The sequence below is a fragment of the Gekko japonicus genome, unplaced genomic scaffold (genome assembly GCF_001447785.1).
Source record: "Gekko japonicus isolate JY-2015 unplaced genomic scaffold, Gekko_japonicus_V1.1 scaffold413, whole genome shotgun sequence".
NCBI classification, from domain to species: domain Eukaryota; kingdom Metazoa; phylum Chordata; class Lepidosauria; order Squamata; family Gekkonidae; genus Gekko; species Gekko japonicus.
In genome coordinates this window covers 191,006-215,035 of record NW_015161416.1, presented here as the reverse complement: position 1 = coordinate 215,035, position 24,030 = coordinate 191,006, and the positions used below count along the sequence as shown (strand labels likewise).

General features: G+C 43.3%; 1 protein-coding gene across 1 annotated transcript in view; it reads left to right on the top strand.

Annotated features, from left to right (window-relative positions):
- EIF2D (eukaryotic translation initiation factor 2D) overlaps positions 1-23,423 on the top strand; it is a 33,311-nt gene extending 9,888 nt beyond the window's left edge. Inside the window, 13 exon segments of the mRNA XM_015427764.1 lie at positions 699-789; positions 2,185-2,292; positions 3,375-3,673; positions 4,390-4,507; positions 7,017-7,062; positions 9,513-9,616; positions 18,453-18,611; positions 19,003-19,092; positions 19,840-19,882; positions 19,884-19,945; positions 21,180-21,300; positions 22,684-22,858; positions 23,308-23,423. Of these exon segments, the coding sequence (XP_015283250.1) occupies positions 699-789; positions 2,185-2,292; positions 3,375-3,673; positions 4,390-4,507; positions 7,017-7,062; positions 9,513-9,616; positions 18,453-18,611; positions 19,003-19,092; positions 19,840-19,882; positions 19,884-19,945; positions 21,180-21,300; positions 22,684-22,858; positions 23,308-23,378 (1,487 nt within the window). The 3' untranslated portion in view covers positions 23,379-23,423.
- The last annotated feature ends 607 nt before the right edge of the window (positions 23,424-24,030 follow it).

The window sequence follows — 24,030 nt, the reverse complement described above, 5'->3', positions numbered from 1 at the left end:
GTAGTCCTTCAAATACCCTGGCCCCAAGCCATTTAGGGCTTTAAAGGTAGGAACCTTCACTTTGAATTGTGCCTAGATTTTCAGCACTGATCTGATCCCTGGATTCTGCCCATGGCAATGGCCAAACTGCTGCATTTTAAACGAGCTGAAGTTTCTAGACTGTTTTCAAAAGGAGCACCATGTAAAGTGCATTACAGTACTCTACTCTGGACATATTCAGAGCGTGGGTTGCCATGGACTAGATTATGCTTCTTGAGAAACTGCTGCAGCTGGCATTTCAGCCAAAGCTGATAAAAGTCATTATGCGCCACAGAGAAGGTTTGGGCCTCTAACAGGAGGCCAGGGTCCAGCTATAGCCCCTAGCTTACAGAGCTTGACTTCAATTGCAACATTTTTGTGAAGCATATTTGCATAATTTACATTCCAGTTGATGAATTTTAACTTTGTGGCTGCAGAACTGAAGGTGGGAAGTTTGGTGGGAATTAGGAACAAAATTCAGAGCCGTAGAAATAAGCTCATGTATTGTGTAAGCCTCAAACGTAGCACTGGCATTGCTGAAAAGATTATTCTTTATGTGAGTGTGCCATATCCTTCTAGTTGTACTGTATTTTTACTGAAGTAAATAAAGGAATGTTGGGCAAGATGAGGCCTGTCCTGAAAAATTTGGGGGGGATGCTAACTGATGTTTGTTTCTACAGACCTCATGCTTCCGGGGGTTGTAGTGCCCTCTTCTGGTCTTCCTCAGATAGACCGGGGTACATTGTGTGCTATAACCTTGGTGGGAAACAGGTATGATTTCTCTTGAAAGCTAATGCTAAGTTTTGTCTTTGTGCTTTACTGCATATTTCAAGAGGGTGAACAAAAATCCATTTCCATCAAGATAAAATCCAGTTCTGTTCAACAGAAAAAGGGCGTGTAGCTGTGCAAATCAGTTAGAAAAATCTGTGCAAGAGCATAGTATTGCCATGACTCATATTTAATATCCCAGAAATTATTTTAAATTTGTAAAAATTTGTAAGTTTGTAAATATGTAAGTTTGTTAGATCATTGGTCCATTTAGTTATTTGTTACCCACTCTTGACCGGTAGGTGCTCTTTCGAGTCAGAGATCTTCAGATCAATCACTGTAACTGTTACCAGCATACATTAAAGATAATTTAGGAGAGCCAGTTTGGTGTAGTGGTTAAGTGCACGGACTCTAATCTGGGAGAACCGGGTTTGATTCCCCACTCCTCCACTTGCACCTGGCTGGATGACCTTGGGCAAGCCATATTTCTGATAAGAGCTGTTCTTGAAAAAAGAGCAGTTTCTGTCAGAGCTCTCTCAGCCCCATCTACCTCCCAGGGTGTCTGTTGTGGGGAGGGGAAGGGAAAGGAGTTTGTAAGCCACTCTGAGACTCCCTTGGGTAGTGAAGGATGGGGTATAAATCCAATCTCTTCGCTCTTCTTCTTCTTTCCCTGCCAGACTTCCAGACATCCTTTAACCAGGATGTACTGTGTACATGCAAGTCATGTGCTCTGCTATTAAACTGTGGCCCCTCCATGATGGTAGAAAATTACATTGCAAATCTCCTACATGCAACTGTACCAGCTTGGAAGAGATTTACTAGATGCCTGTTCTGACCTTTTTAAAACAAGATACGTTTGACTGTTTTGTGCTTAAAAGTATCTTACAAATATAAATAGGAAAAAGTAGCATTAGTATTATTCCCCTTTGTGACGTGACCTGTCTGAGCCCATGTGGCAGCTCCACTCAGCACAGTAGTACTTTTCTAATGTTCCAACCTCTGTGTGAGTACAAAAAACGAATGCTGTTTGCAGTCTCTTATGCCAGCTACTCTGACATTGTGGAACAGCCTTAAAAGGATGTTAGAAGACCTATGTCACTTCAACAGTTTTTTGAAGGGGATTAAAGGCTGCATTTTTTAAGAGTCTAGGCTCCTAGGGTTAGCCTTCTGGCTTTGAAGGGCAACTGCTTGGACTTAACATTTGTAACTTTTTACTGTGCCAAGATCTTTACTCCGTGTGGGTTTATTCGTACAAGTTAGGGTTGCACTAGAAGGGCTAGGTCATTAGGAACCAATTGAGATTCTAGGCTGGGAGCTGCTAATATATAACTCGTTTTAGATGGAGTAAGCATTTTTGCTGTTTACTTTAAACTTATATATGTGTGTATTTTCCTTCAGAGCCCCAGTGGCTATTGGAATAGCTACCATGTCTACTATGGGGATGTTGGCTGCTGGAATGAAAGGGAAGGGCTTGACTGTGCTGCATACATACATGGATCAATTATGGTGGGTACATAACCAGCCATACCAGATAGTTTACAAAATGGGAGCAAAGCTATATGGACCTTGGACCAAATGTTAAAATGGTTTCTTGAATCCAATGCTTGGATTGGAGGAGGATTAGCCTTGCACCCAGAGGAAATAAGTAGCCTTGAATAGCGTCAGAGCCGTCAACTGACAAAGGGCCTAAGGTCTTCAGGGTGACTAACAGAAGTCTTTCCCAACAATTTTAGATCAGCATGGGTGCATGATTTTGAAGCATACTTACGAACAGGAGTTGAGTCCTCCCGCACCAATTTAGAGAACAGTGTGCACCACAGGAAGCTCTGTGTCCACCATTGTGCTTGAGATTCTCCTTCAACTTCTGTTCAGCAGCCACAAGGGAATGTCATGGAGGCATAGGATGTTCTTGGCTCAGCTTCCTTAATTGCCAGTCACCAAGGTCAAATGAGTGTGGTGAGAGGCTTCATTCAGAAGCTCCTCGTACTGCCAGTCTCCAGTTAGCCCATGTGCCCTTCTTCCTTTCTGCCTGAGTTCAAGATTCATGGTAGATTAGGACATGCATGCGTCCTTCTGTTTCCAGAACAGAAATAAGAGCTTTCCCTTCAAATGAATCTACGTTTTGTGCTGCTTGGTGTAAAGCAGCATATACAGCTCTAGGGCTGTGGGATTATGGTTTCCTTAAGTTATACTCTAATATTTCCTTAAGTTATACTCTAATTCCAAGTCGAAGTGTGGATTTTGTTTGAATTATGCAAACAAGACCTGGCTTCACTTATGGCAGTCTGCTGTCTCTTGGCAAATTATTGGCATTAAATAAATGTGGTAGCCTCCTTGGTTTTTCCAAACTGTTCTGACCATGATCTTTTTGGGGACTGTTGTCTGCTGCTGTTCCCATGTTCCTGGAGTAGTCATTCTTCAGGGTCAAGAACATGGTTTTTTTCACAGCTCTGTATCTTAACCAGCTGTGTTGTCTCTTTTCTGTGTCTTCTCTATGCCTTATTCCTTCTCTTTTACTAAAATGGGAATTTGAATTGAGACTTACTATGCCTTTTGTTGATTTTTTTATTACACATTTTATTAAAAAGGAGTTTTGGTGACAAGACATGTCCACCCACAATAGTCCCCCTGGAGGAAGAACCTGGCACTGAGCATGCTGAAGAGGAGGAACCGGATGATAAAAAAGATGAAGACAAAGTGTCTGAAAACAGCCTCCCCGTTGACCCATCCTTGTCAACAGACATTGGGAATGTGAGCCTAAATGAAACTATTGAGAGTTCTGAAGTGGGAGAAAATGAGGAACCTAGTGAGAATGCAGCTGCCGAGACTATTGGAGAAGGCAACTTGGACGTTCCTCAGGAACTGGAAGACAGCAGGAGTCCACATGGTATCACTTTAGGGATGTGTTCAGGGGTTGTGTTCTTTGGAATTTTAGTAATAATCCTTGTGCTGAAGAGAACAGTTGCTTGTTTGTTTGACTAGAGGGGCAGGTACAGCTTACCAGCTTTGGGGCACTTCACATCTTGCAGGTTAATGTGAATATTGTGTATATCTGTGGTCTGTGACCATCACCTGGTGATGGGATATATGTATTTTTGGCAATGTCCCTGCCCTGGGTGCCTGAGGCTTAATTGTGGCACATATACAGAGTTATATGAAATGTATCAGTCTTGCACTTAATGGATGCACAGAGTACACCTGCTAACTTAATAACATGTGAAGGAGGGGTTTATTAAGGTCTGTGATTGCTATAGGTATGCTAATTTGCTACAGTAGGAGCTTAGGATGGACAGAACAGTCCTGTCAATCTTGATATACTTACTTTCATTGGTTTTTTTAAGGGGTTCTGGATACGCTTCACAAAAGAAAGAGGTACAAACAATAATGACACTTGTTAAAAGGAGTGGATGCCAGAAAAAGAAAGTGAAAGCTTAGAGTTCAATGTTGTGCTGTGTGGTGTAGCATTATAGCCTTTTTGCTGTTTAGCGTTGACACAGCTCTGAGGTAGAGTGGAGGGGTTCTCACTGTAACAATGATATCTTGTCCAACATTGTGTTTTTTGTAGAGCCTCGTGAGGGTAAACAGTTCCATCTTTTTTTACAGAACAAATGGATGCGTTGCTTCATCAGAGCTTCTTTCATGCCTTAAAATGTAAAGTGAAGAAGTCGGAGCTTCCTCTGCTGACCAGTACCTTTCTACGTAATTACATGTTCTCATGCTGGTACGTGACCTCTCTTCTCTTAGATGGGGTGGGGTGAGGATATTTCAGAAAAATCGCTTTCTACTTGAAAATCCTGATTTAGCTGACAGTACAGTGCTGTGTAAATAAGTCTTACATTTAAACCAAGCCTCTGTCTATTGAAAAGTTTTTCTGTTTTGGATTTTAAAAGATACCCGTTTAGTATGAAATTGCTATAGACAAGAAAAATGTCCTTTCGCTACCAGTTATATGGCATTTATCAGTGTTTAGTTTCCCTTAGGTTCAGGCAGAGGTCATTTCGGGGGGGGAACGTGGGGGAACACAGTTCCCCCGGGTGAGGTACAGGGGGCGGGGCACATGACAAAGCCCCGCCCCCTGCTTCCGGCCGCCCCGCTTCCAGCCCTCATTCAGCCAGGAGGAGGCAGGAGAAGAGGGAGGGTAAGTTGCTTCCCCCCCGCCTCTCCGCACCCCTGCCTGCCTGGGGCCAGGGAGGGCCTTGGCGGGGCTTCCTCGCACTCCTGCTGGCTTTGCAGGTCCACCGCCGGGCCCCTGATGTCAGGGGGTGTGGCATATGCTAATGAGTTATGCTAATGAGTTCCCCTAGCTCTTTTTCTACGAAATGACCCCTGGGTTCAGGATTATGACATATATAAGGTACAATTGAAGCTGATTTATATTGAGCCCAGACCACTGGGCCATTTGCCCTGTTCGTTTTAGCCCATCTGGCAAGTAGCTCTGTGGAGTTTCTATACCCTGCCACCCAGGGGTCGTTTTGTAGAAAAAGAGCTAGGGGAACTCATTAGCATAACTCATTAGCATATGCCACACACCCTGACATCACCAGAAGTGTGTCATAAGGCCACACCCACCACTCAGTCTTAGTCTTAAAGGTTAGTCTTAAAGGTGCTATTTGTTAGTCTTAAAGGTGCTATTTGAACTCTTGGACTATTTTGCAGCAACAGACTAACACAGCTACCTCGGGGAAGCTCCTGGATGGGGCTGGGAGTCCTTGCGGAGGCCACGTGGAGTGGCCTCGGCCAGGCAGAGGGGGAGGACGCCAACTTACCCTCCTGCTTCTTCCTCCTTCTGCAACAGAATGAGGCTGGAAGCAGGGGGCGGCCGGAAGAAGGGGGCGGGGCTTCGTCATGTGCCCCGCCCCCTGCACCTCACCCGGGGGAACTGGGATCCCCCGCGATCCCCCCCGAAATGACCTCTGCATAAGAGTAAACACAGGAAGAAGCTCAGTCTGCCTGTCTAGTCTATCTAACTCTCTTGCCACATAGTTTGGAGGCTGAGGCATGGGACAGCGTCCAGTCCTTCACCTCCCAAATTACTTCTTCCAGGATGCTGTAAGGTCTCAGGGGCTTGAGCAGGTCAGTTCTGCCATCTGCCTCTGTTTCTGAACACATGAAGCTGCCTTATGCTGAATGAGACCATCAGTCCATCAAGGTCAGTGTTGTCTACTCAGACTGGCAGCAGCTCTCCAGGGTCTCAGGCAGAGGTCTTTCCCATCACCTACTGCCCTGTCCTTTTTAACTGGAGATGCTGGGGATTGAGCCTGGGATCTTTTGCATGCCAAGCAGATGCTGTACCACTGTGCCACAGCCCCTCCCTGTTTTCTTCCTGCTTCAAGTGACTCTTGAATGCTCTCTCAACATTGCACGCTACCTGAAGCATAGTCATCTTTCAGCATTCCATGGGGTTTCATTTGGTTTTGGTTTGCCTGGTTAAGGGTGGGAAGTTTTCTTTTGATTAATTTACAAAGTCCTCTCTTTTTTTGCTTACTTGAAGCGTGTGTTTGGGCTATCAACAACCAGTGTTCCCTCTAAGCTGAGTTAGTGTGAGCTAGCTCACAGTTTTTTAGCCTCCAGCTCACACATTTTTGTCTTAGCTCAGGAAGGAGGGCTCCAGAGCAAACTAATTTATGCAGAAGCCAAATCGCTCGCTCACAACTTTAATGCCAGTAGCTCACAAAGTAGAATTTTTGCTCACAAGACTCCACAGCTTAGAGGGAACATTGGTTGGAACACCTCATCAGTCCAGCCCTCTGACCTTTTGTGTGTGGGGAGGAAGCAACTTACCCTCCCTCTTCTCCTGCCTCCTCCTGGCTGAATGAGGGCCGGAAACAGGGTGGCCGGAAGCAGGGGGCGGGGCTTCATTGTGTGCCCCGCCCCTGCACCTCACCCGGGGGAACGGCGATCCCCCACGTTCCCCCCGAATCGACCTCTGCACCACCCAAGATTGTTTTAGTCAGCAATAACAGTGGTTGAATTTGGACACTTCCTTAATGGCTTGTTTTTAGTATCTGTTGTCATTAAAAACACACACACAGAGTAGAAATGGGCTGTCATAAGTATAGTGGCTTTAATCCAAAACTCTGTGAAGGACCTGATTTCCATTAGTAGGAGAAATCAGTGGGGCGGGGGGGGGAGGTCTTTTTAAAAAGTGGCCAGAAACCAAGAGTTACTTAAGTTTGATTCATTGTGTTTCATTCATGCAATTCGTTTTTCTTTTTTTAATCTACCAATAGTCCGAAAGGTCAACAAATAGACATAAAGAAATCCAGCTACAAGAAGGTGAGGGTGTATGTTTGTTTTTCCCAATACTGTTTAAGAGTGGGGAAAGAAATTAATGATTAAATTTTGATGACAATGATAGGGGTTTGTCTGCCTCTCTCATATTTCATTCCCTAAATACCTAGCTTTAAGCAAAGAGGAATCTCTCTCTCTCTCTCTCTCTCTCTCTCTCTCTCTCTCTCTCTCTCTCTCTCTCTCTCTCTCTCTCTCTCAACACGTGAGTTAGATTCGAATAACTTCACACATGGAAAATGAGAATGTTGGATTTTCATCTTTTAAAAAAAGATTTTCATTTATTTGCTTTCAGAGGGTAGCTGTATCAGTCTGTACTACATCTAGATTTGAATCCAGTAGCAACTTATAGACCAAGATTTTTTTGGATATTAGCTTTTGAGAATCAAAGCTTCCTTGGTCAGGTAATAAAGAGAGCTTTGACTCTGGAAAACCTGTATCCAGAAAATCTGGATAAGGTGCTCCTGGACTCAAATATACCATTTCTTTGGGGGTTATGGCATTTTGATACAGAGTTTTACTGAAGTGCAGATATTCTGACTGCAGCTCAGTGAGGTGCTGTGTGTACATATTTCCATGAGTGGAGTTCAGCAGAGCTGGTATTTGCAGTGTCAGTTAGTGTCTACGGGGTGTCAGGCCAAATGGCTTTGTTGGTTCACTGCCATTTGGAGGTGCTTCTGATTCCATGCCCTTCATAAAGACAGTGGATCACTGGTTGGGAGAGAGTATCAACTGTGCATATATGTCATCACATGTGTATTTCAGTATGAGTACACCAACTGGAGAAATGTTCACATTATTTTTAGAAAGGATGTGTTTTTATAGCTAGATTCATGAAATAGGTAGGTGTAATCTTAGCTTTTCTCTAATCCTACAGTGCAATCCTATGCAGAGTCATTTCAGTCTAAACCACTTGCTTTTACTGGATTTAGACTCGAGTAAGCATCAGATTGCATTGCCAGTGTCTTTGCAACATATATGTGGGTTAAGGACCACTTTTAAAGATTCTGTCTTTTAGTCCTTGGATTTACAAAGGTAAATGTGTAGTATTCTTTTATAATATTCAAGTTAATATGTTCTTAAAATAAATTTTAGAAATATTACACCATGATAGACGTGTAAATAAAACTTTGTTTTAAAAATTACACTACTGGCAGCACTTTGTACTGCAATTTTCATGTAGTCATAATGATTCCTAGATACAGTAAGTGGTCTCCATTCATCAAGCAACAAAGATTCTGTCTAATTGTTCCTTCCCATAGATATTGGTAAAAGGTCAGCCTCTTTGTTAACATGCTGAGCCAAACTCTGCACAACCATTTCTGTACTGTGGGTAACATTCTTTTTCCATTGCTATAAATATGTGGTTATCAATTAATCAAAAAGGCATTATATATTTTAAGACATAGGGCCTCAAATAACCCAAGAGAATTGCTAAAAGGTTTAATGGTATATCGAACCCTATTATGCCTTTGATCTTTCTAACAAGGGAGCTTATAAGAACATAAGAGAACATAACAGAAGCCAATGTTGGAGCAGGCCAATGGCCCATCCAGTCCAACACTCTGTCACACAGTGGCCAAAAATACCAGGTGCCATCAGGAGGTCTGCCAGTGAGGCTAGGACACTAGAAGCTCTCTCACTTTTGCCCCCCCCCCAAGCACCAAGAATACAGAGCATCACTTGCCCCAGACCAAGAGTTCCTATCTATACCTTGTGGCTAATAGCCACCAATGGACCTCTGCTCCATATGTTTATCCAATTCCCTCTTGAATATATATAAGGTATATATATATATGGTAAAGGTACCCTTGCTTGAAAGCCAGTCAAATCCGACTCTAGGGTTGCGGTGCTCATCTCCGTTTCAAAGCCGAAGAGCTAGCGCTGTCCGAAGACATTTCTGTGGTCATGTGGCCGGCATGACTAAACACCAAGGCGCATGGAACGCTGTATATATATACATCAATATAAATGCACTCTGAAACAAGTATACTGTACGACATCTGTACATCAGCAGACTTCAGCAGGCAATGGTGAGTTACTCTCCAGTGATTTGATGGCGCCAATCCACCTGTTAGCATTAACTCCAGTGTTCCCCATGCAGATGTAAACCATGGGTCTTTACATACTGCAGTGCTCCTGTGCCACCGCTGAGCTTTGAACCAGAAGTTTTAAGTGAGAGGACCTATGCCCATCTTAGCCTGCACAAGTCAATGATGTACAAATTGAAAGAAGAACTGTGTGGGTGTACTGCAACTGTACCTGTATGGCATGGATTAGGGCCTGTTCTCTGTCCTCCCCCCCCCCCTTTAGACTTCTGGTTGGTGGCAGAGGCTGTAAGTAAACTAGCTTTCCTTTTGGACTATGAGTTGAAGATAGCATCCAGTCATTTCGGTGTGAGATCCAGCATGAGATTCTAATTGACTTCCTCTTTTTAGTTCTCCAAGTTCCTACAGTCAATGCAGCAACAGAAAATCCTTCAGGTGAAGGAACTGAGTAAGGGAGTGGAGAGCATTGTGGATGTGGACTGGAGACATGACAGGTAGGAGAATGAATCCTGTATGGGCATTGGGAGCTCAAGAGAGGCGTTCTATACAAGCAATTTTCACAATGGAGAAGAGGTTAAAGTCTGTTTGTGTCTGTGTTAGGACCACCAGCTGACTAATAAGCTAGGCTGTGATCAACAGCAAAGTAACTACTTAACTGGTAACAAAGTAGCTTTTATTGGTCTGCGTTTACACTCACATAGCAGCTGTAAAGGTATGGGAGACTCTGTTTTAAATCTCTGTTCAGCCACAATGCTAACTGGGTGATCTTGGGCCTGGCACTCAGAAGAAGCTACTCACAAGGTTGTTATGAAAATAAATCAGAAAGACGGAAGAATCTTGTATGCCAGCCTGAGCTGTCTGGAGGAAAGGCAAGATAAAAAATATGCTTGCTAGATAGATGTTTGCTTTCAACATATGGGATGCGTAACTCTACTTAATATCCTAGAATGGACTGCTATGTCTAAGGCTGTGTTAGAGAAGGCAGAAATCTAATTGGGCAAGAAAGGGTTAAGATTTACATGTACGCTGTCTATAACCATAAGCAAGAGAAATTTAAAAAGATGCAAGGCATCTCATCAAAGTGTGTTGTGGGGAGAAGGAAAGTAACCAGTATGGAAAAACATTAGTAGTATGACAAAATAGCATAAAAAGAAGGGGTTTTTTGCTTTTCAGACAGTTTGTTAAATTTTCAGTTCAATAGGCTTAAAACAAGAGGATTAAGTATTTGTGCAGGTGGACCATGTGCAGTTGATTTGTGGAAGTGGCTATCAGTATATCTAATTCTCGAAAAGCCATGTTTGTGGATACTTAAATACAGAGACTGAAGTCATGAACAGAAGAGAAAGACCTTCTACAAACATGAAAAATGCCTGAGGTTTGCAGAACAATCTAAAAACTAAAAAAAACACCCTCCCAAATAACAGAAGCAGTGCCTGTAGTTTTAATAAAATAATGCCGTTTCAGGTGCCAATGTGAGGGTTGCTAGGCAACCAGAACAGTATTGCCAACATTCAAGCCTTGATTTCTGAAAATAAAAGGCAGAGAGTAAGGGGCAGGGCCCTTTCCAGGCCTATTTTGGATGTATGGAACCACTGAGCAAGTCATGATTATGCAACATGCATGACTCACCCAGGCCTGGCTGCTTGCTACTGTTCAACCGCAGCCAGTGCACGAAAGCCGGTGATGTGTAGCGGTTAGAGTTCCAGATTAGGATCTGGAAGACCCAAGTTTGAATCCCCACCAAGCTCACTGTAATGGACATTGGGCCCATTACACATTCTGAGCTTAACCTACTTCACAGAGTTGTTTTGAGGGTACAATAGAGAAGAGGAGAATGATGTAAGTTGTTTGGGAACTGCATTGTGAAGAAGGATGGGGTGTAAATAAATAGAGCTGAAGATGTGGGGAGCAGATAAAAGGTAGGTTGATTGGTGGGTGGAAAGGAGAGAAGGAAGCAGAGATAGGTAAGGATATGGGGGTTGCCAGGAGGAGGCAAAGAGGAAATGTGGGGAGGGGAATAAAAAGGGGAAATGAGGTGATCCCTGCAAATCCTTGCAAGTTCTGCATAACTGGGCCATCGTTTTCCTGGATAGAGACAGCCAGAGGCAGGGAAGAAAAGGAAGCACAAGACCAGGGGAGCAAATAAAAACATAAGAACATAAGAGAAGCCAATACTGAGAACATAAGAGAACATAAGAAAAGCCAATGTTGGATCAGGCCAATAGCCCATCCAGTCCAACACTCTGTCACACAGTTGCCAAAAATACCAGGTGCCATCAGGAGGTCCATCAGTGAGGCTAGGACACTAGAAGCTCTCTCACTGTTGCCCCCCCCCCCAAGCACCAAGAATACAGAGCATCGCTTGCCCCAGAGTTCCTATCTATACCTTGTGGCTAATAGCCACTGATGGATCTCTGCTCCATATGTTTATCTAATTCCCTCTTGAAGCCATCCATGCTTGTAGCCACCACCACCTCCTGTGGCAGTGAATTCCATGTGTTAATCACTCTTTGGGTGAAGAAGTACTTCCTTTTATCTGTTCTAACCTGACTGCTCAGCAATTTCATTGAGTGCCCGCGAGTTCTTGTATTGTGAGAAAGGGAGAAAAGTACTTCTTTCTCTACCTGCTCTATCCTATGCATAATCTTATAAACCTCGATCACATCACCCCTCAGCCATCGTTTCTCCAAGCTAAAGAGCCCCAAGTGCTTTAACCTTTCTTCATAGGGAAAGTGTTCCAACCCTTTTATCATTCTAGTTGCCCATTTCTGTACTTTTTCCAATGCTATAATATCCTTTTTGAGGTGTGGTGACCAGAACTGTACACAGTACTCCAAATGAGGTTGCACCATTGATTTATACAGGGGCATTATGATACTGGCTGATTAGTTTTCAGTTCCCTTCCTAATAATCCCCAGCATAGCATTGGCCTTTTTTATTGCAGTCACACACTGTCTCGACATTTTCATTGAGTTACCTACTATGATTCCAAGATCTCTCTCTTGGTCAGTCTCTGCCAGTTCGGACCCCATCAACGTGTATTTATAGTTAGGATTTTTGGCTCCAATGTGCATCACTTTGCACTTGGCCACATTTAACCCCGTTTGCCACGTTGATGCCCAGTCGCCCATCTTCGACAGATCCCTTCAGAGTGCCTCACAATCCTCCCTGGTTCTCACCACCCTGAAGAATTTAGTCTCATCCGCAAATTTGGCCACTTCACTTCTTACTCCCAACTAAATTATTAATGAAGACGCTAAAAAGCATCGGACCCAGTACTGATCCCTACGGTACCCCACAGTAGGTTAGCTGATGGGTGGGAAGGAGAGAGAGAAGCAGGAAAGAGGAGAGGCTATGGGGGCTTTCAGGGAAGGGAAAATGGAAATAGTGGGGGTGGGAAAACGAGATGCCCCTGCAAGGCTTCTAGGGTCCACTGCTTGTAATTTTATATAATGATGCAGTGTAAGTTAGCTGAGAAAAGCATTTAGCACATTTTTGGGCATCATCCTGATGCTTCAGTTCTCTATACTTTGACGTCCTCTCTTAATGTGACTTTTGATCAACACAGGTCTTAAAATCTGCATTACCAAAAAGTGTCCCCCCTTCCAAAAGGTAGTCCAGAACAGATTATGTGTGTATTAGGTCCATTGCTGCTGCCTCCCAGAGGAAGCAAAAAAATAAGGGAGCACTCACTGGAGAAGACCCTGATGCTGGGAAAGATTGAAGGTCAAAGAAGACGGGGACGGCAAAGGATGAGATGGTTAGACAGTGTCATAGATGCAACAAACATGAAATTGAGTGAACTTCAGAGGACAGCAGAAGACAGGAGGGCCTGGCGGGATCTGGTCCATGGGGTCGCGAAGAGTCTGACTCGACTGTGCGACTGAACAACAACAAAAGTGTGTTGGTGGCTCACATTGGAGACAGTAGCAGCCATTTCAGCGTGTGTTCATAACTCACACTAGGGATGGAATCCTGATTTCTAAGACAGTTAAATGTGTTTTCCTTACAAAGTTATAATGCATTAAATCCAAATTTTAAAGCAGAGACTTTCCATTGTATGAATGAGTTGTTACACTCTGGACAATTTGTTGGCCATGCTACCTGTACAGTTCACGGTTGGTGTGTTTCTGTTTTTTGAGAAAAGAGGGACCCTCTATTGCTACATTTACTCAAAAATTAACTGCTCAACCTTCAGCATTTCCCAAGTACATCAGTACAAAAAAGAAAGCCAATCCCATTGTAAACACTTCTCCACTTATGTAGCAGAACCAGTAAGAGGATTGTACATCAGACCTTTCAATAACTGTATGCCAGGGACAAGCTTAGCAACTGGAGCTTTTGCCATCACTCTGCCACTACAGCAGGGCAGGTCATACCTCTGCAATCTCTCAACTGCTTGATTTTGAAAGGCACAAAATAATCTTTCAAGAGCAGGTACTGGCAATCCCTAGCCACTTTCCTTCCATAACCAGCTAGCATATTCTCATTAACAACCACCACTCCTTTATTAAGGTATTTATTAGCATCTGTCTTCTACCAGATGGAACTTTGGGTAACTTACAAAAGTTAAAAAGCACAAAATATGCAATAGAGTAAAACAAAAGCAGTAATAAAAGTAGCATTGAATAATAATTATCACCCCCCAGTAAACAACAATAAAGCAGCAAATAAGATCCAGCCAGATAAAAAATAATACCAATCAATCTGAACAGAAAATAAAAAAATAGTTTTTATTTGTGCAATTTATCGTCTCCCTTTTTCACAGGGACTCAAGATAGATTACACAGCGTGAGTCAGGACAATTAATAAAACCCAAATTTAAAAGCAGCACTTTAGGATAACTAATATTTCATTTGTTATGATGTTTTATGAATGATTTTAATTGTATTTATTTATGTATTTTATGTAAGTTGGAGGGGGGGCGGGGCGCAGTTGGCGCCCCTGAGGGCTGCCCCGCCCTAGGCGAGCCCCTAGTTCGCCTAGCAGGCGAGCTGGCCCTGGGCGAATCCCACAAATAATAGGGGCCAAGACTATGAAGGACTTTCACTAATACCTTAAACTGACCTTGGTAACAAATGGGCAGCCAAGTGAGCATCTGCAGAATGGCAGTAATATGCATGCTCCCGCTAGCTCCCCCAAAAGTTGAATCCAACCATTAAGAAAAAGGCAAGGTGTCGAATTTAACTCCCATCAATGGCTCTCTTGAATAAAAAGGCTAGAAGGGAGAAGGCCAAAGAGGCTTCCTAGGACAGAATTACAGAGCCTGGGTAAGGGGGCATTGTCAAAAAAGCTCTGTCCCGTATGATGACTCATCTGACCTCATTTTGTGCAGGCATGTGGAACAGGGCTACATCGGTATGAAATTGTGAGCAGGTTTGTATCGGTTAAGGGAGTTCCTTGAAAAACATTTAAAACCCTAAGTAGTCTTGAAGTAGACAGACAGCACTTTGCAATGAGCTTGAAACCAAATTGGTACCAACCAGTGTTCCTTCTAAGCTGAGTTACTGTGAGCTAGCTCACAGTTTTTTAGCCTCCAGCTCACACATTTTTATCTTAGCTCAGGAAGGATGGCTCCAGAGTAAACTAATTTATGCAGCAGCCAAATTGCTCACTCACAACTTTAATGCCAGTAGCTCACAAAGTAGGATTTTTGCTCACAAGACTCCACAGCTCAGAGGGAGCATTGGTACCAACATCATTGATGTGGCACTGAGGAGGAAGGATGACCTTGACAACAAGCCCAGTTAGAATTTAGGGTGCCACAAAAAAAAAATGTGTAGCATATGAAGTCTCCAGGTTGATTTCAAATGCAGCCCTATATTGAGTGTGTTACAGGACTCTAATCTGGATGTGACCAAGGCATAGATAACCGTAGCCAGATCTGCTGTCTCCAGGAATGGCTGCAGCTGGTATACCAGCCTAAGGTGCAAAAAGACACTCCTGGACACTTCCCCCACCACCTCACTGGAGCTGCTGGTGGGGTTTGATAGGCAGCCATGAGGCACTGGGGAGGCAGAGGTCAAAAGCCTCACTCTACCCCTCAGTGGTGGATCATATCTCAAGGGCAACACCTTACGAATCACTGGTTTTAACAGCTGCATCAGAATTCTGAATTCCATCATTCCAAACGGCTACAACAAACGAAGTGAAATATATGTCACTTCCAAAGTGTCTCCCTGTTACCATGAATCTGTGTTATAAATATTAACTAAGCAGTAACTCTGGCCTGCATGTACTAGTACTATATTATGCTACCACATTATCCTGTGTTTTGTTTATTATCTGATTTAGGATCCAGATTCACTGGGAAAAATACAGTCATCAATATTTTAAACAAATTTGCATAAGATCTAAAGTCTTTAGAGCCGGTGTTGTTTGGTAGATATAGGTAGGTTGGTTGCAGTTCATTGTTAGCTAGTTTGTTTGATTTATATGCAACAGAGCTCCTGCGGTTGGCTCCTACAACATTGTTCCCCTTCTGTTTCTCTCCAGCCACTGTGGAGGCTTTCCTTTGCTGTGGTGCTCACCAATGTTCCCTCTAAGCTGTGGAGTCTTGTGAGCAAAAATTTTACTTTGTGAGCGACTGGCATTAAAGTTGTGAGCGAGTGATTCAGCTACTGCATAAATCAGTTGGCTCTGGAGCCATCCTTCCTGAGCTAAGACAAATGTGTGAGCTGGAGGCTAAAAAATTGTGAGCTAGCTCACACTAACTCAGCTTAGAGGGAACACTGGTGCTCACTAGCACTTCTTGTGCACACGGAAGTACTATTGACAGAAGCAACCAGTGCCATAGCAAAGAAAAACCTCTGCAGCAGCCAGCAAGAAGCACAGTGGGAACGATGCTATAGGATCCAAGCACAGTCACAGACATTAGAATCATGAGTTCAAAACCTCCACTCAGCCATAGATTGTGTTGGTAGCTAGGACCAGTGTGCAACCTCAGGCATTTAGGGGTGCTGAAGGTCAGTGCAGCAGTCCATGATTGTAAAGCCACTGTGTCGCTGTCAATCCAGTTCAGCTTGGGTCTGATTTAGCCCAGCTCTGGAAGTGCTCCCCTCATGGTTTTAAGGCATGCATGGTACTGGCAGGAAACATTGATATTAAGGACAGTAGCCTTAATCAAAATCAGAAGATAAGAAGCAGTGCATGTGAGCCGCCCTGAGCCTTTGGGAGGGCAAGATATAAATCAAGCTAATAAATAAAAATAAATAATAAACAAATACAAATAAATAAATAAATAAGAAGCAGTGCATAAGATGTAGATGCTGGGTGGTGCTGATGAAGCTTACAAAGCCCTCTGTGCTGTATTCCTTACCATACACACCTACATACGTAAATCTCCCTGTCTCAACAAATAAGTTAGAACTGGGTGTGCTTACCGGTCATCTCTTGCTACTGCTGCCCATGCTCGCTTTGCAAGTCTTCCTACCACTTGGGCTAAAAGAGGCGAAGGATTGGTGTTGATGGGGATGCACTGTAGCCCCTCGTCTCCTTTTTCCTCTTCAGGGATCATCTCTGGGATTGGCTCCTGGCAGCTGCGCTGCATACCTTCTGGGGAGTTCCCACTGGGGTGTTCTTCATTTTCCCCTCCCCCGCTCTTCTGTGATGTCACACATGCATAGTGTTGTGAGGTGAGAATTTGATAGAGGCTTCTGCAGGGTCTCATTTGTGCTTGTTTGTGTAGATGTGTTTGATGTCAGGGAATCCTAGAGCCTTCAGCCAGGACAGCCAGTGCCTTGCATTAGATTGGTCACAATGACTACTTGTGATGTCAAGGAGGCTATGGATAAGGAAGCTTCTTCTCCAGCATCTGGTCTTCACAGTACATTGCCTCTGAACATGGATGTTCTATTATGCTATCTTCCATGAATTTGCCTAATCCTTTTCTAAAAAGCCAACTGAGGATCAAGCTGGACCTGATGTGGGAAAGCAGCAATTAGACTCTCTTTCCTGCCTATTGCACTAATTTAGAATTAGAACTGCAGAGGGTAGTCCATTTTTCCCCACCCACTTTTCTTTCACTTGTCCAGAGGACAGAGGTGATTGCTGCCAAGTGAGCTCTCTTTTGGGATGCTAAAGTGACAGTGTAGTTTTTAGGAAAGTCACAGGGACAGAATTTTTGACAATTCATCCAGTAGGTGCGAATAACCTTACCTACCCTGTCCTGGATAGCCCAGGCAAGCCCAATGTCATCAGATCTCGGAAGCTAAGCAGAGTCAGCTCTGTCAAGTACTTGGATGGGAGACCCTCCTTGGAATACCAGCAGTCAGGAGGTGGGGGCAGGCTTTATTCAATCACCTCTCTGAATATCTTCCAGGCCCCCAGTAGGGGTCAGTCACCAGAGGCCACCATGACTTCCATGTGCACACACAGTCAGTCACCAGAGGTCATCATGTCTTCCAGGTGCACGTGCACGCACACACATGTGAAAAATACAGAAAAAATACCAAAAAAAAGATAAAAGCAATAACCTTACCTGCTCTGTGCCTTTTTGCCCAGCTATACTTGGGATTTGTTCAACTAATGGCCATCCTGGTTTAGAGGGAAGCACTGTGATGTTTTGAGGAAGTGAGTCACGTGCAATGTTCCCTCTAAGCTGTGGAGTCTTGTGAGCAAAAATGCTACTTTATGAGCTGCTGGCATTAAAGTTGTGAGCGAGCAATTTGGCCACTGCATAAATCAGTTTGCTCTGGAGCCATCCTTCCTGAACTGAGACAAAAATGTGTGAGCCAGAGGCTAAAAAACTGTGCGCTGGCTCAGCTTAGAGGGAACACTGGTCACGTGTACTGCAAAGCTTGTGCTGCTCCTGATCAGCCAAGTGGACCAGTAGGGACCAAATGTGGGTTGAGTCATCCTGCAAAGCTTCCAGTTCTCAAAATGAAAGTCCTCTGAATAAGCTCAGAACCTGCTGGTCCATTTTTTTTTGGCTTTTCTTGGTTTTACTACTAAAGTACACATGGCAAACTTATAGGAAAACTTGTTTGGTGAAACCAGCAGACTAATTGTGGCGGTTGGAAGATAACACTCACTTTTTTCTTATGTTGGTAGGATGGCCTGTGAAATATATTAGATATATTTTGGGGAAACAAAAACTATGTATTGTATTGAGCTGAGAGGCTGGAATAAGCTTGCACTTCCATTGAACAGGTTTGTTGCTGGGACAACTTATGCATGGTACTGCCAGTCGTGAGGTCTAGGCGGTTTAGTGCGTGGGAGACAAAAGACTTGAGACTTGCCCTTCCTGTTTCTCAGTAGTGTCAACCTTCACGATACTTCTCCAGTAGACAGTAAACAATATAAGACTGATTTTCCTCCTTTGTATTTCAGCATTAGATCTTTTGTAGTACCTGAAATAGCAGCATCTGAATCGCCGGCCCAAGATAATAAAGGTGCTGATGGTGAGCAGATGTACCACCCTCCTGAAATAATACCACTCTATGGTATCTCATCCAAAATGGCACCCTTGTTCCAGGAGTCTGGATATAAGTAAGGAATTTAAGAAAACCAACCCTTTGCCTTACCCCCTACAACCCATTGTTCTTTGCCTGACATCATGGGCCCAGAACATCTAGAGAGGGGAAACAGCCAAGTGCTTAAGGGTGTGTGTGTGTGTGTGTCCATAGCCTTAGGGAAGACGACAGTGCCACAGCTGGAGCTTGCCAATATAAGAGGATAAGAGTTTGGGGAAAATAACCCTCCCTAAAACATTTAATGTTTGGAGAGGGATAGTTTTGAGGGTCTGGCTTGACTGGGCAATTCCTCCACTTTTTTTTTTTTTTTAAGGGGAAGTTGTTCTGAAATCTCTGATTTGCAAAGACTGTAGATTGTGCTTCCAAAGGACAGCAGATCAAGTAATGAAGTTTCCATTTACCCACAGGAAAGGCAGCACCCTCTCCAGTAGTGAAGTGAGAAGTGCCATTATCAGCTATGTGAAGATCAATGAGTTGGTTGATGAAACAAACAAAAAGTATGTAAGAACTGAGACTACATTGGGCAGAGAGAGGAGAATACCAATATTATGCCCTGTGCTGACAGCATGGACTGTCTAGCGGGATTGCTGGTGCACAGTCTCACTGCCTTTGCTCTTGGATCAGCTCTGTAATGCTAAACCAAAAATGTGGGAAGTGTTGCTAGAAAGAGCAGGTACTTTTGCTGGCATAAGATTCCCTGCACATTGAGTCATACATGTGGCCTGTTCTTGCCCTCTTCTATATCTAGGAAATTAAAATAAGCTGGGCACTTGCTGCTATGTCTGTGGAATGGATACAGATATACTACAATACTGTACCCCAGCTGAATCAATCGGTAGTTTTAAAGCAGTGTGTGACCTGCTTTCCTGCACATACAGCCCAATTACTTTCTTCTGTGGTATGTTAGATGTGAATAGGCACTTGGTCTAGGGAAGTTATGGCTAACCCCCCCCCCCCCGGGTACAGTGAAAGAGTGCCAAATATAGGACATCCAGAAATGTTATGAGTAAACAGGGCCTTTGTCATTTAGTCTTTTCTTACTAGGCACGGGCTGTCAGAGTCTAGGACAAGACTGCAAGTGCAGCGGGGTTTTGAACATTCCAATTCAGCTTTTAGTGACATGCTGAAGAGGCGAACAATGACTTTTAGAGTGCTGTACAGCCTGGACTGTGATGTATTCCCAGCTCAATGAACATATCATGGGGAGAACAAGCTTCTTTTTCATGAGTCTTATTTGATTGCAGCTTTGTAACAGTGAATCCTATCTTGTGTGACTGCCTGCTGATTTTTGCTGAACCAATCAGAGCAAGCTGAAATCTCAAAGCTCAAGTGGGATGACCTTCTGAGCAGGTGAGGGATATGGATTCCTAGTGTGCTGAAGGCCAACTGTGCCCTGGCTTCCCATATAATGCAAGCCATTACATTGCAGTGCATTGATGGGCAACCATCAAGAATGACTCCTTGCATATCCTCCTAATTTTAACGGGGTGTGGGATAGTATTGTTAATAGGGGTTTTGGTTGCTTTTAATACGGTATGAGAGAATTCTGCAATGTCAGGAAGGTTGAAATCAACCACAGGTCAAAATTGGCATGTGGCCAAGCAAGGGCCTAGCACTGTGGTGTTTTGGTGCATTATTTCCGCTATTTGGCTGTGTGAATTATATGAAGCAATCTGTTCTGGCCCATACAGTACACTTTGAGGGAGATACTGGGAATTAAGAAAGGCACACAGATAGAATTCCTCTTAACTGTCAGACTGACTTAACTAATTCTTGACAAGCTTTTTGTTTAAATAGCTCAGACAGAGATGCTCAGGTTGGGTTGAAAGCCTGGTCGTTAATGGGTTACAGGTTTAAGTTGTGCTTACTTAGCATTGTGGGACAGAGCTTCCAATCATGCTCTGAGGAGGTTTTTGGATTGCTGCAAATATTGTAGCCCTGCTGTTGTAAAGAGACTTGAGTCCTGGGCAGTGCCACAAATTAAGTCTTGGGTGTATTTAATTTCTCGTTATATGTCTGAAGGAAGATCATTCTACTATACAGCATCAAGAACTCTCTTGCTTAAAGCAGTCAGGAAAGTGCTTTAAACCTAAGGCCAAATGCAAATCTTGTGTGTATGTTACATCACTGTTTGTCAGGCTTTGTGAGATGGCAAGTTAGGGGTGTGTTGTTCCCTGGTTTTTGGGATTCAGTACGTCAAGCTGAGTTCCCTTAAGGCTGATAATGGTAGTACTTGGCTGCTTTCCATTATAAAACACATATAACAGTACCAAAGCAGAACTGTAACAGTCTTTGTAAGTCCAGAGAGGCACTCTGGAGTAGCACCATGGCCTGGCCTACTACTCTGTATCAGACCAGTGTGATTCCTCACTGGGGCTCTGTTGCCTGGTAGGATCTGGCTTTCATAAAAGGTTCTGTCAACACTGCTGACAATCCTGAACTACAGGTAGAGAAAGATGAAATGCACAGGTTTATTCCCTTGAAAGAGGTAGCTGCTACTTAACTATTGCAGGAATGGCAAAGCCATGATGCTGACAGCTGGCATCCCTTCAGGATTTAACTCTTGATCCTACCTCTCTGGCAGGTGTCTGAACCAGCTGCAGCCCTTCCATCAGGTGACCTTTGCAGGGCAGGAACCCACTGTGAGGAAAGGAAATATTGACCCCATTGACATAACCATAGCACAGCGATCATCAAATAAAAAGGTAAGGGTGAGGAGTGTTCTGAGCAAAGGCCCAAATTTGCTGTCTCAGACTTCTATAGCAAACTAAGTTCACTTTAAAACCTGCTTGTTTGGTGTAGTGGTTAAGTGTACGGGCTCTAATCTGGGAGAACTGGGTTTGGTTCCCCACTCCTCCACTTGCACCTGCTGGATGACCTTGGGCAAGCCATAGTTCTGGCACAGCTGTTCTTGAAAAAGAGCCGTTTCTGTCAGAGCTCTCTCAGCCCCACCTACCTCACAGGGTGTCTGTTGTGGGGAGGGGAAGGGAAAGGAGTTTGTAAGCCACTCTGAGACTCCTTCGGGTAGTGAAGGGCGGGGTATAAATCCAATCTCCTCCTCCGCCTCCTCTTCTTCTTGTTTGTCTGTCTCCTGCATTATTGAACTATGCGTGCAAACTGGCTAATTTAGAAATGCCATTTGCACACCAGACTAGATGGTTAAGGAAAGATGGGTGGAATGTTTTGCTAGTTCTTGGAGAAGGATGACTACTGGAACTGTACTTTTCACCAAGGGGAGTTGCCCTTGAACAGCACTTGAGTTGTCTTCCTTTTTCAGAGACAAGAATTCTGGAGGTTAACATCTGTCCCTAATTCCTATGCCATTGCAGAAGACTAGCTAGGATGTTAAGATGATACATTACATTGTTGGTAGTGTATGTTCGTGATTTATTTTCACAAACTGGGGGTGAATTAGGGGTTGAAGCCTGGCCTGGTCAGAAGTCATACTGATGGGCTCAATATAGATGGGAAATTGTGTAAAAATGTGTAGCTAACAGTGTCCTAGCTTTTCAAGCATAATTTTACTGCTATGATATTCCTTCTACACACCTCCCCTTTAGTTCTTTTAACTGAAAATTCCCATTCTCTTCAGCCTTTCTCCATAGGACAAGTGTTCTAACCCCTTGATCATCTTAATTGTCCTCTTCTGTGCTTTTAACTAGTTCTGTGATGCATTTTTAAGTTAGTGACCAAAACTGTATTGTTACAAATGAGGTTGAATCTGTTTATTTCTATTGACATTATTTGAATGATGCTGCAAGGCCTGTCTGTTGGCCAGGGCTTTTGAGGGGGTTTGAATGGCAGACATCTTTTAAGGGGGGGGGATTTGGGGCTTTCTATATTATCTTTGGTTTTAGCTGGGGATGTTTTAACTATTATTGTAAGCCACCTTGGGCCAAGGGGAAAGGCGGGTTATAAATGTTTTAATAAATAAATAAATCATTTATTTTCACAAACGAATGACCTACAGACTTGGGTTTTCGGCTTATGGGTGCTGCTTGCCTAGAAGAATAGGATATCCCAGTAGAATGGTGTACTAACTAGACTATCCTTAGCCCATAATACAGTCCTCTCTCTCCCGCTCACAGGTAACAATAATTAAGAATCTGGAGCTTTATGGTCTAGATCCGCAGGCTATTGCCAATATTCTTCAGCAAAAGGTTCAGGCCAGTGCCACAATCACCACACTCCCAGGAACCAAGGATAGAGCTCAGGTCCAGATACAAGGCAATCAAATCAACCATCTTGCAAAACTGTTGCTAGGTAAGTATCTAGGAAACTGCAGTGTTTATATTAATCAGTCCAAAATCTTGCAGTTAGGTAAAAAGTACCTTACAGTAGCCAGGCAGCAGATTTTTCAACAATAATTGCTAAGTACGACATGTATGCACAATCTGCATAGATGCCATGTACCATCTTAGAAGAAACATTCTTTCTTCTCTTTCACAATGCAGATGCCTTTAGAGATGGTGCCTGTTTATGAAATGTGTGTTTGTATGTGTGTGTGTATCTTCTAAAAATAAAGAATGTCCTTTTCAGATCTACCCTACTGACTGAAACGCATACAATTAAAAAGACTTGAAACAATCAGGCCTTATTATTATTTGTATGGCACTTTAGAGTTTTTGTAGAAAGCTGCAGATCCTCTTGTGTGTGTTTTAGTTAACCAAATACAGAAGGGGTTATTTTGTTCATACTTGACTCTGTTGCAGAGGACTACCAGATACATCGCAAGTACATCCAGGGCCTTGAGAAGGCACCAAAGATTGGTCGAAAGAAGTAGCCAAGACCGAAGATTAGAGCACTATTATTTATAAATTATTTTATTCCACAGAGATAAGTAATCCAATTTCTTTAGCTATAAAAATTATGGTTTTATTTAAAAAATAAATGGTTTTTCCAGATGTTTTGCTGAATTTTCACACAGCTGGTTGGGGACATATGTGCTGTATAAAAATGTAATACAATTTGCACCTGTTTAAATTACTACATCTAATTACCAGATAACTTTGTATTGACAGGATTCTGAAGATTAGGTAGTTGACAGTGCAATCCTAAACAGAGTTATACCCCTTGTAAATTAGTGGTATTTGAGTAGTGTACATCTGTATAGAGCTGCACTGTACGTTTTTTTACAGGCCTGTGAAAGTAGAGCATAACAGTATACACCTGCTGTATTCCCCAGCCCCATAGCCTGTTTCATCCTTTTCTTGTATATCATTGGGGAAGCTGTAACTGAAAAAGCAGTCAGGAACAGAGAGGTAAAGAGTACTGATGAAACACTATAGTCCATGTACCTTAGAGATTAAGCTATACATTGACTCTTAGGCTGCATCTAAACATTGCTGGATATTGCACTAAGGCAAAATACATAACAGGATAGATGGTTTTCCCCTCCTCCATTTTTAGCTTTGCAGCAACCCTGTGAGGTCAGT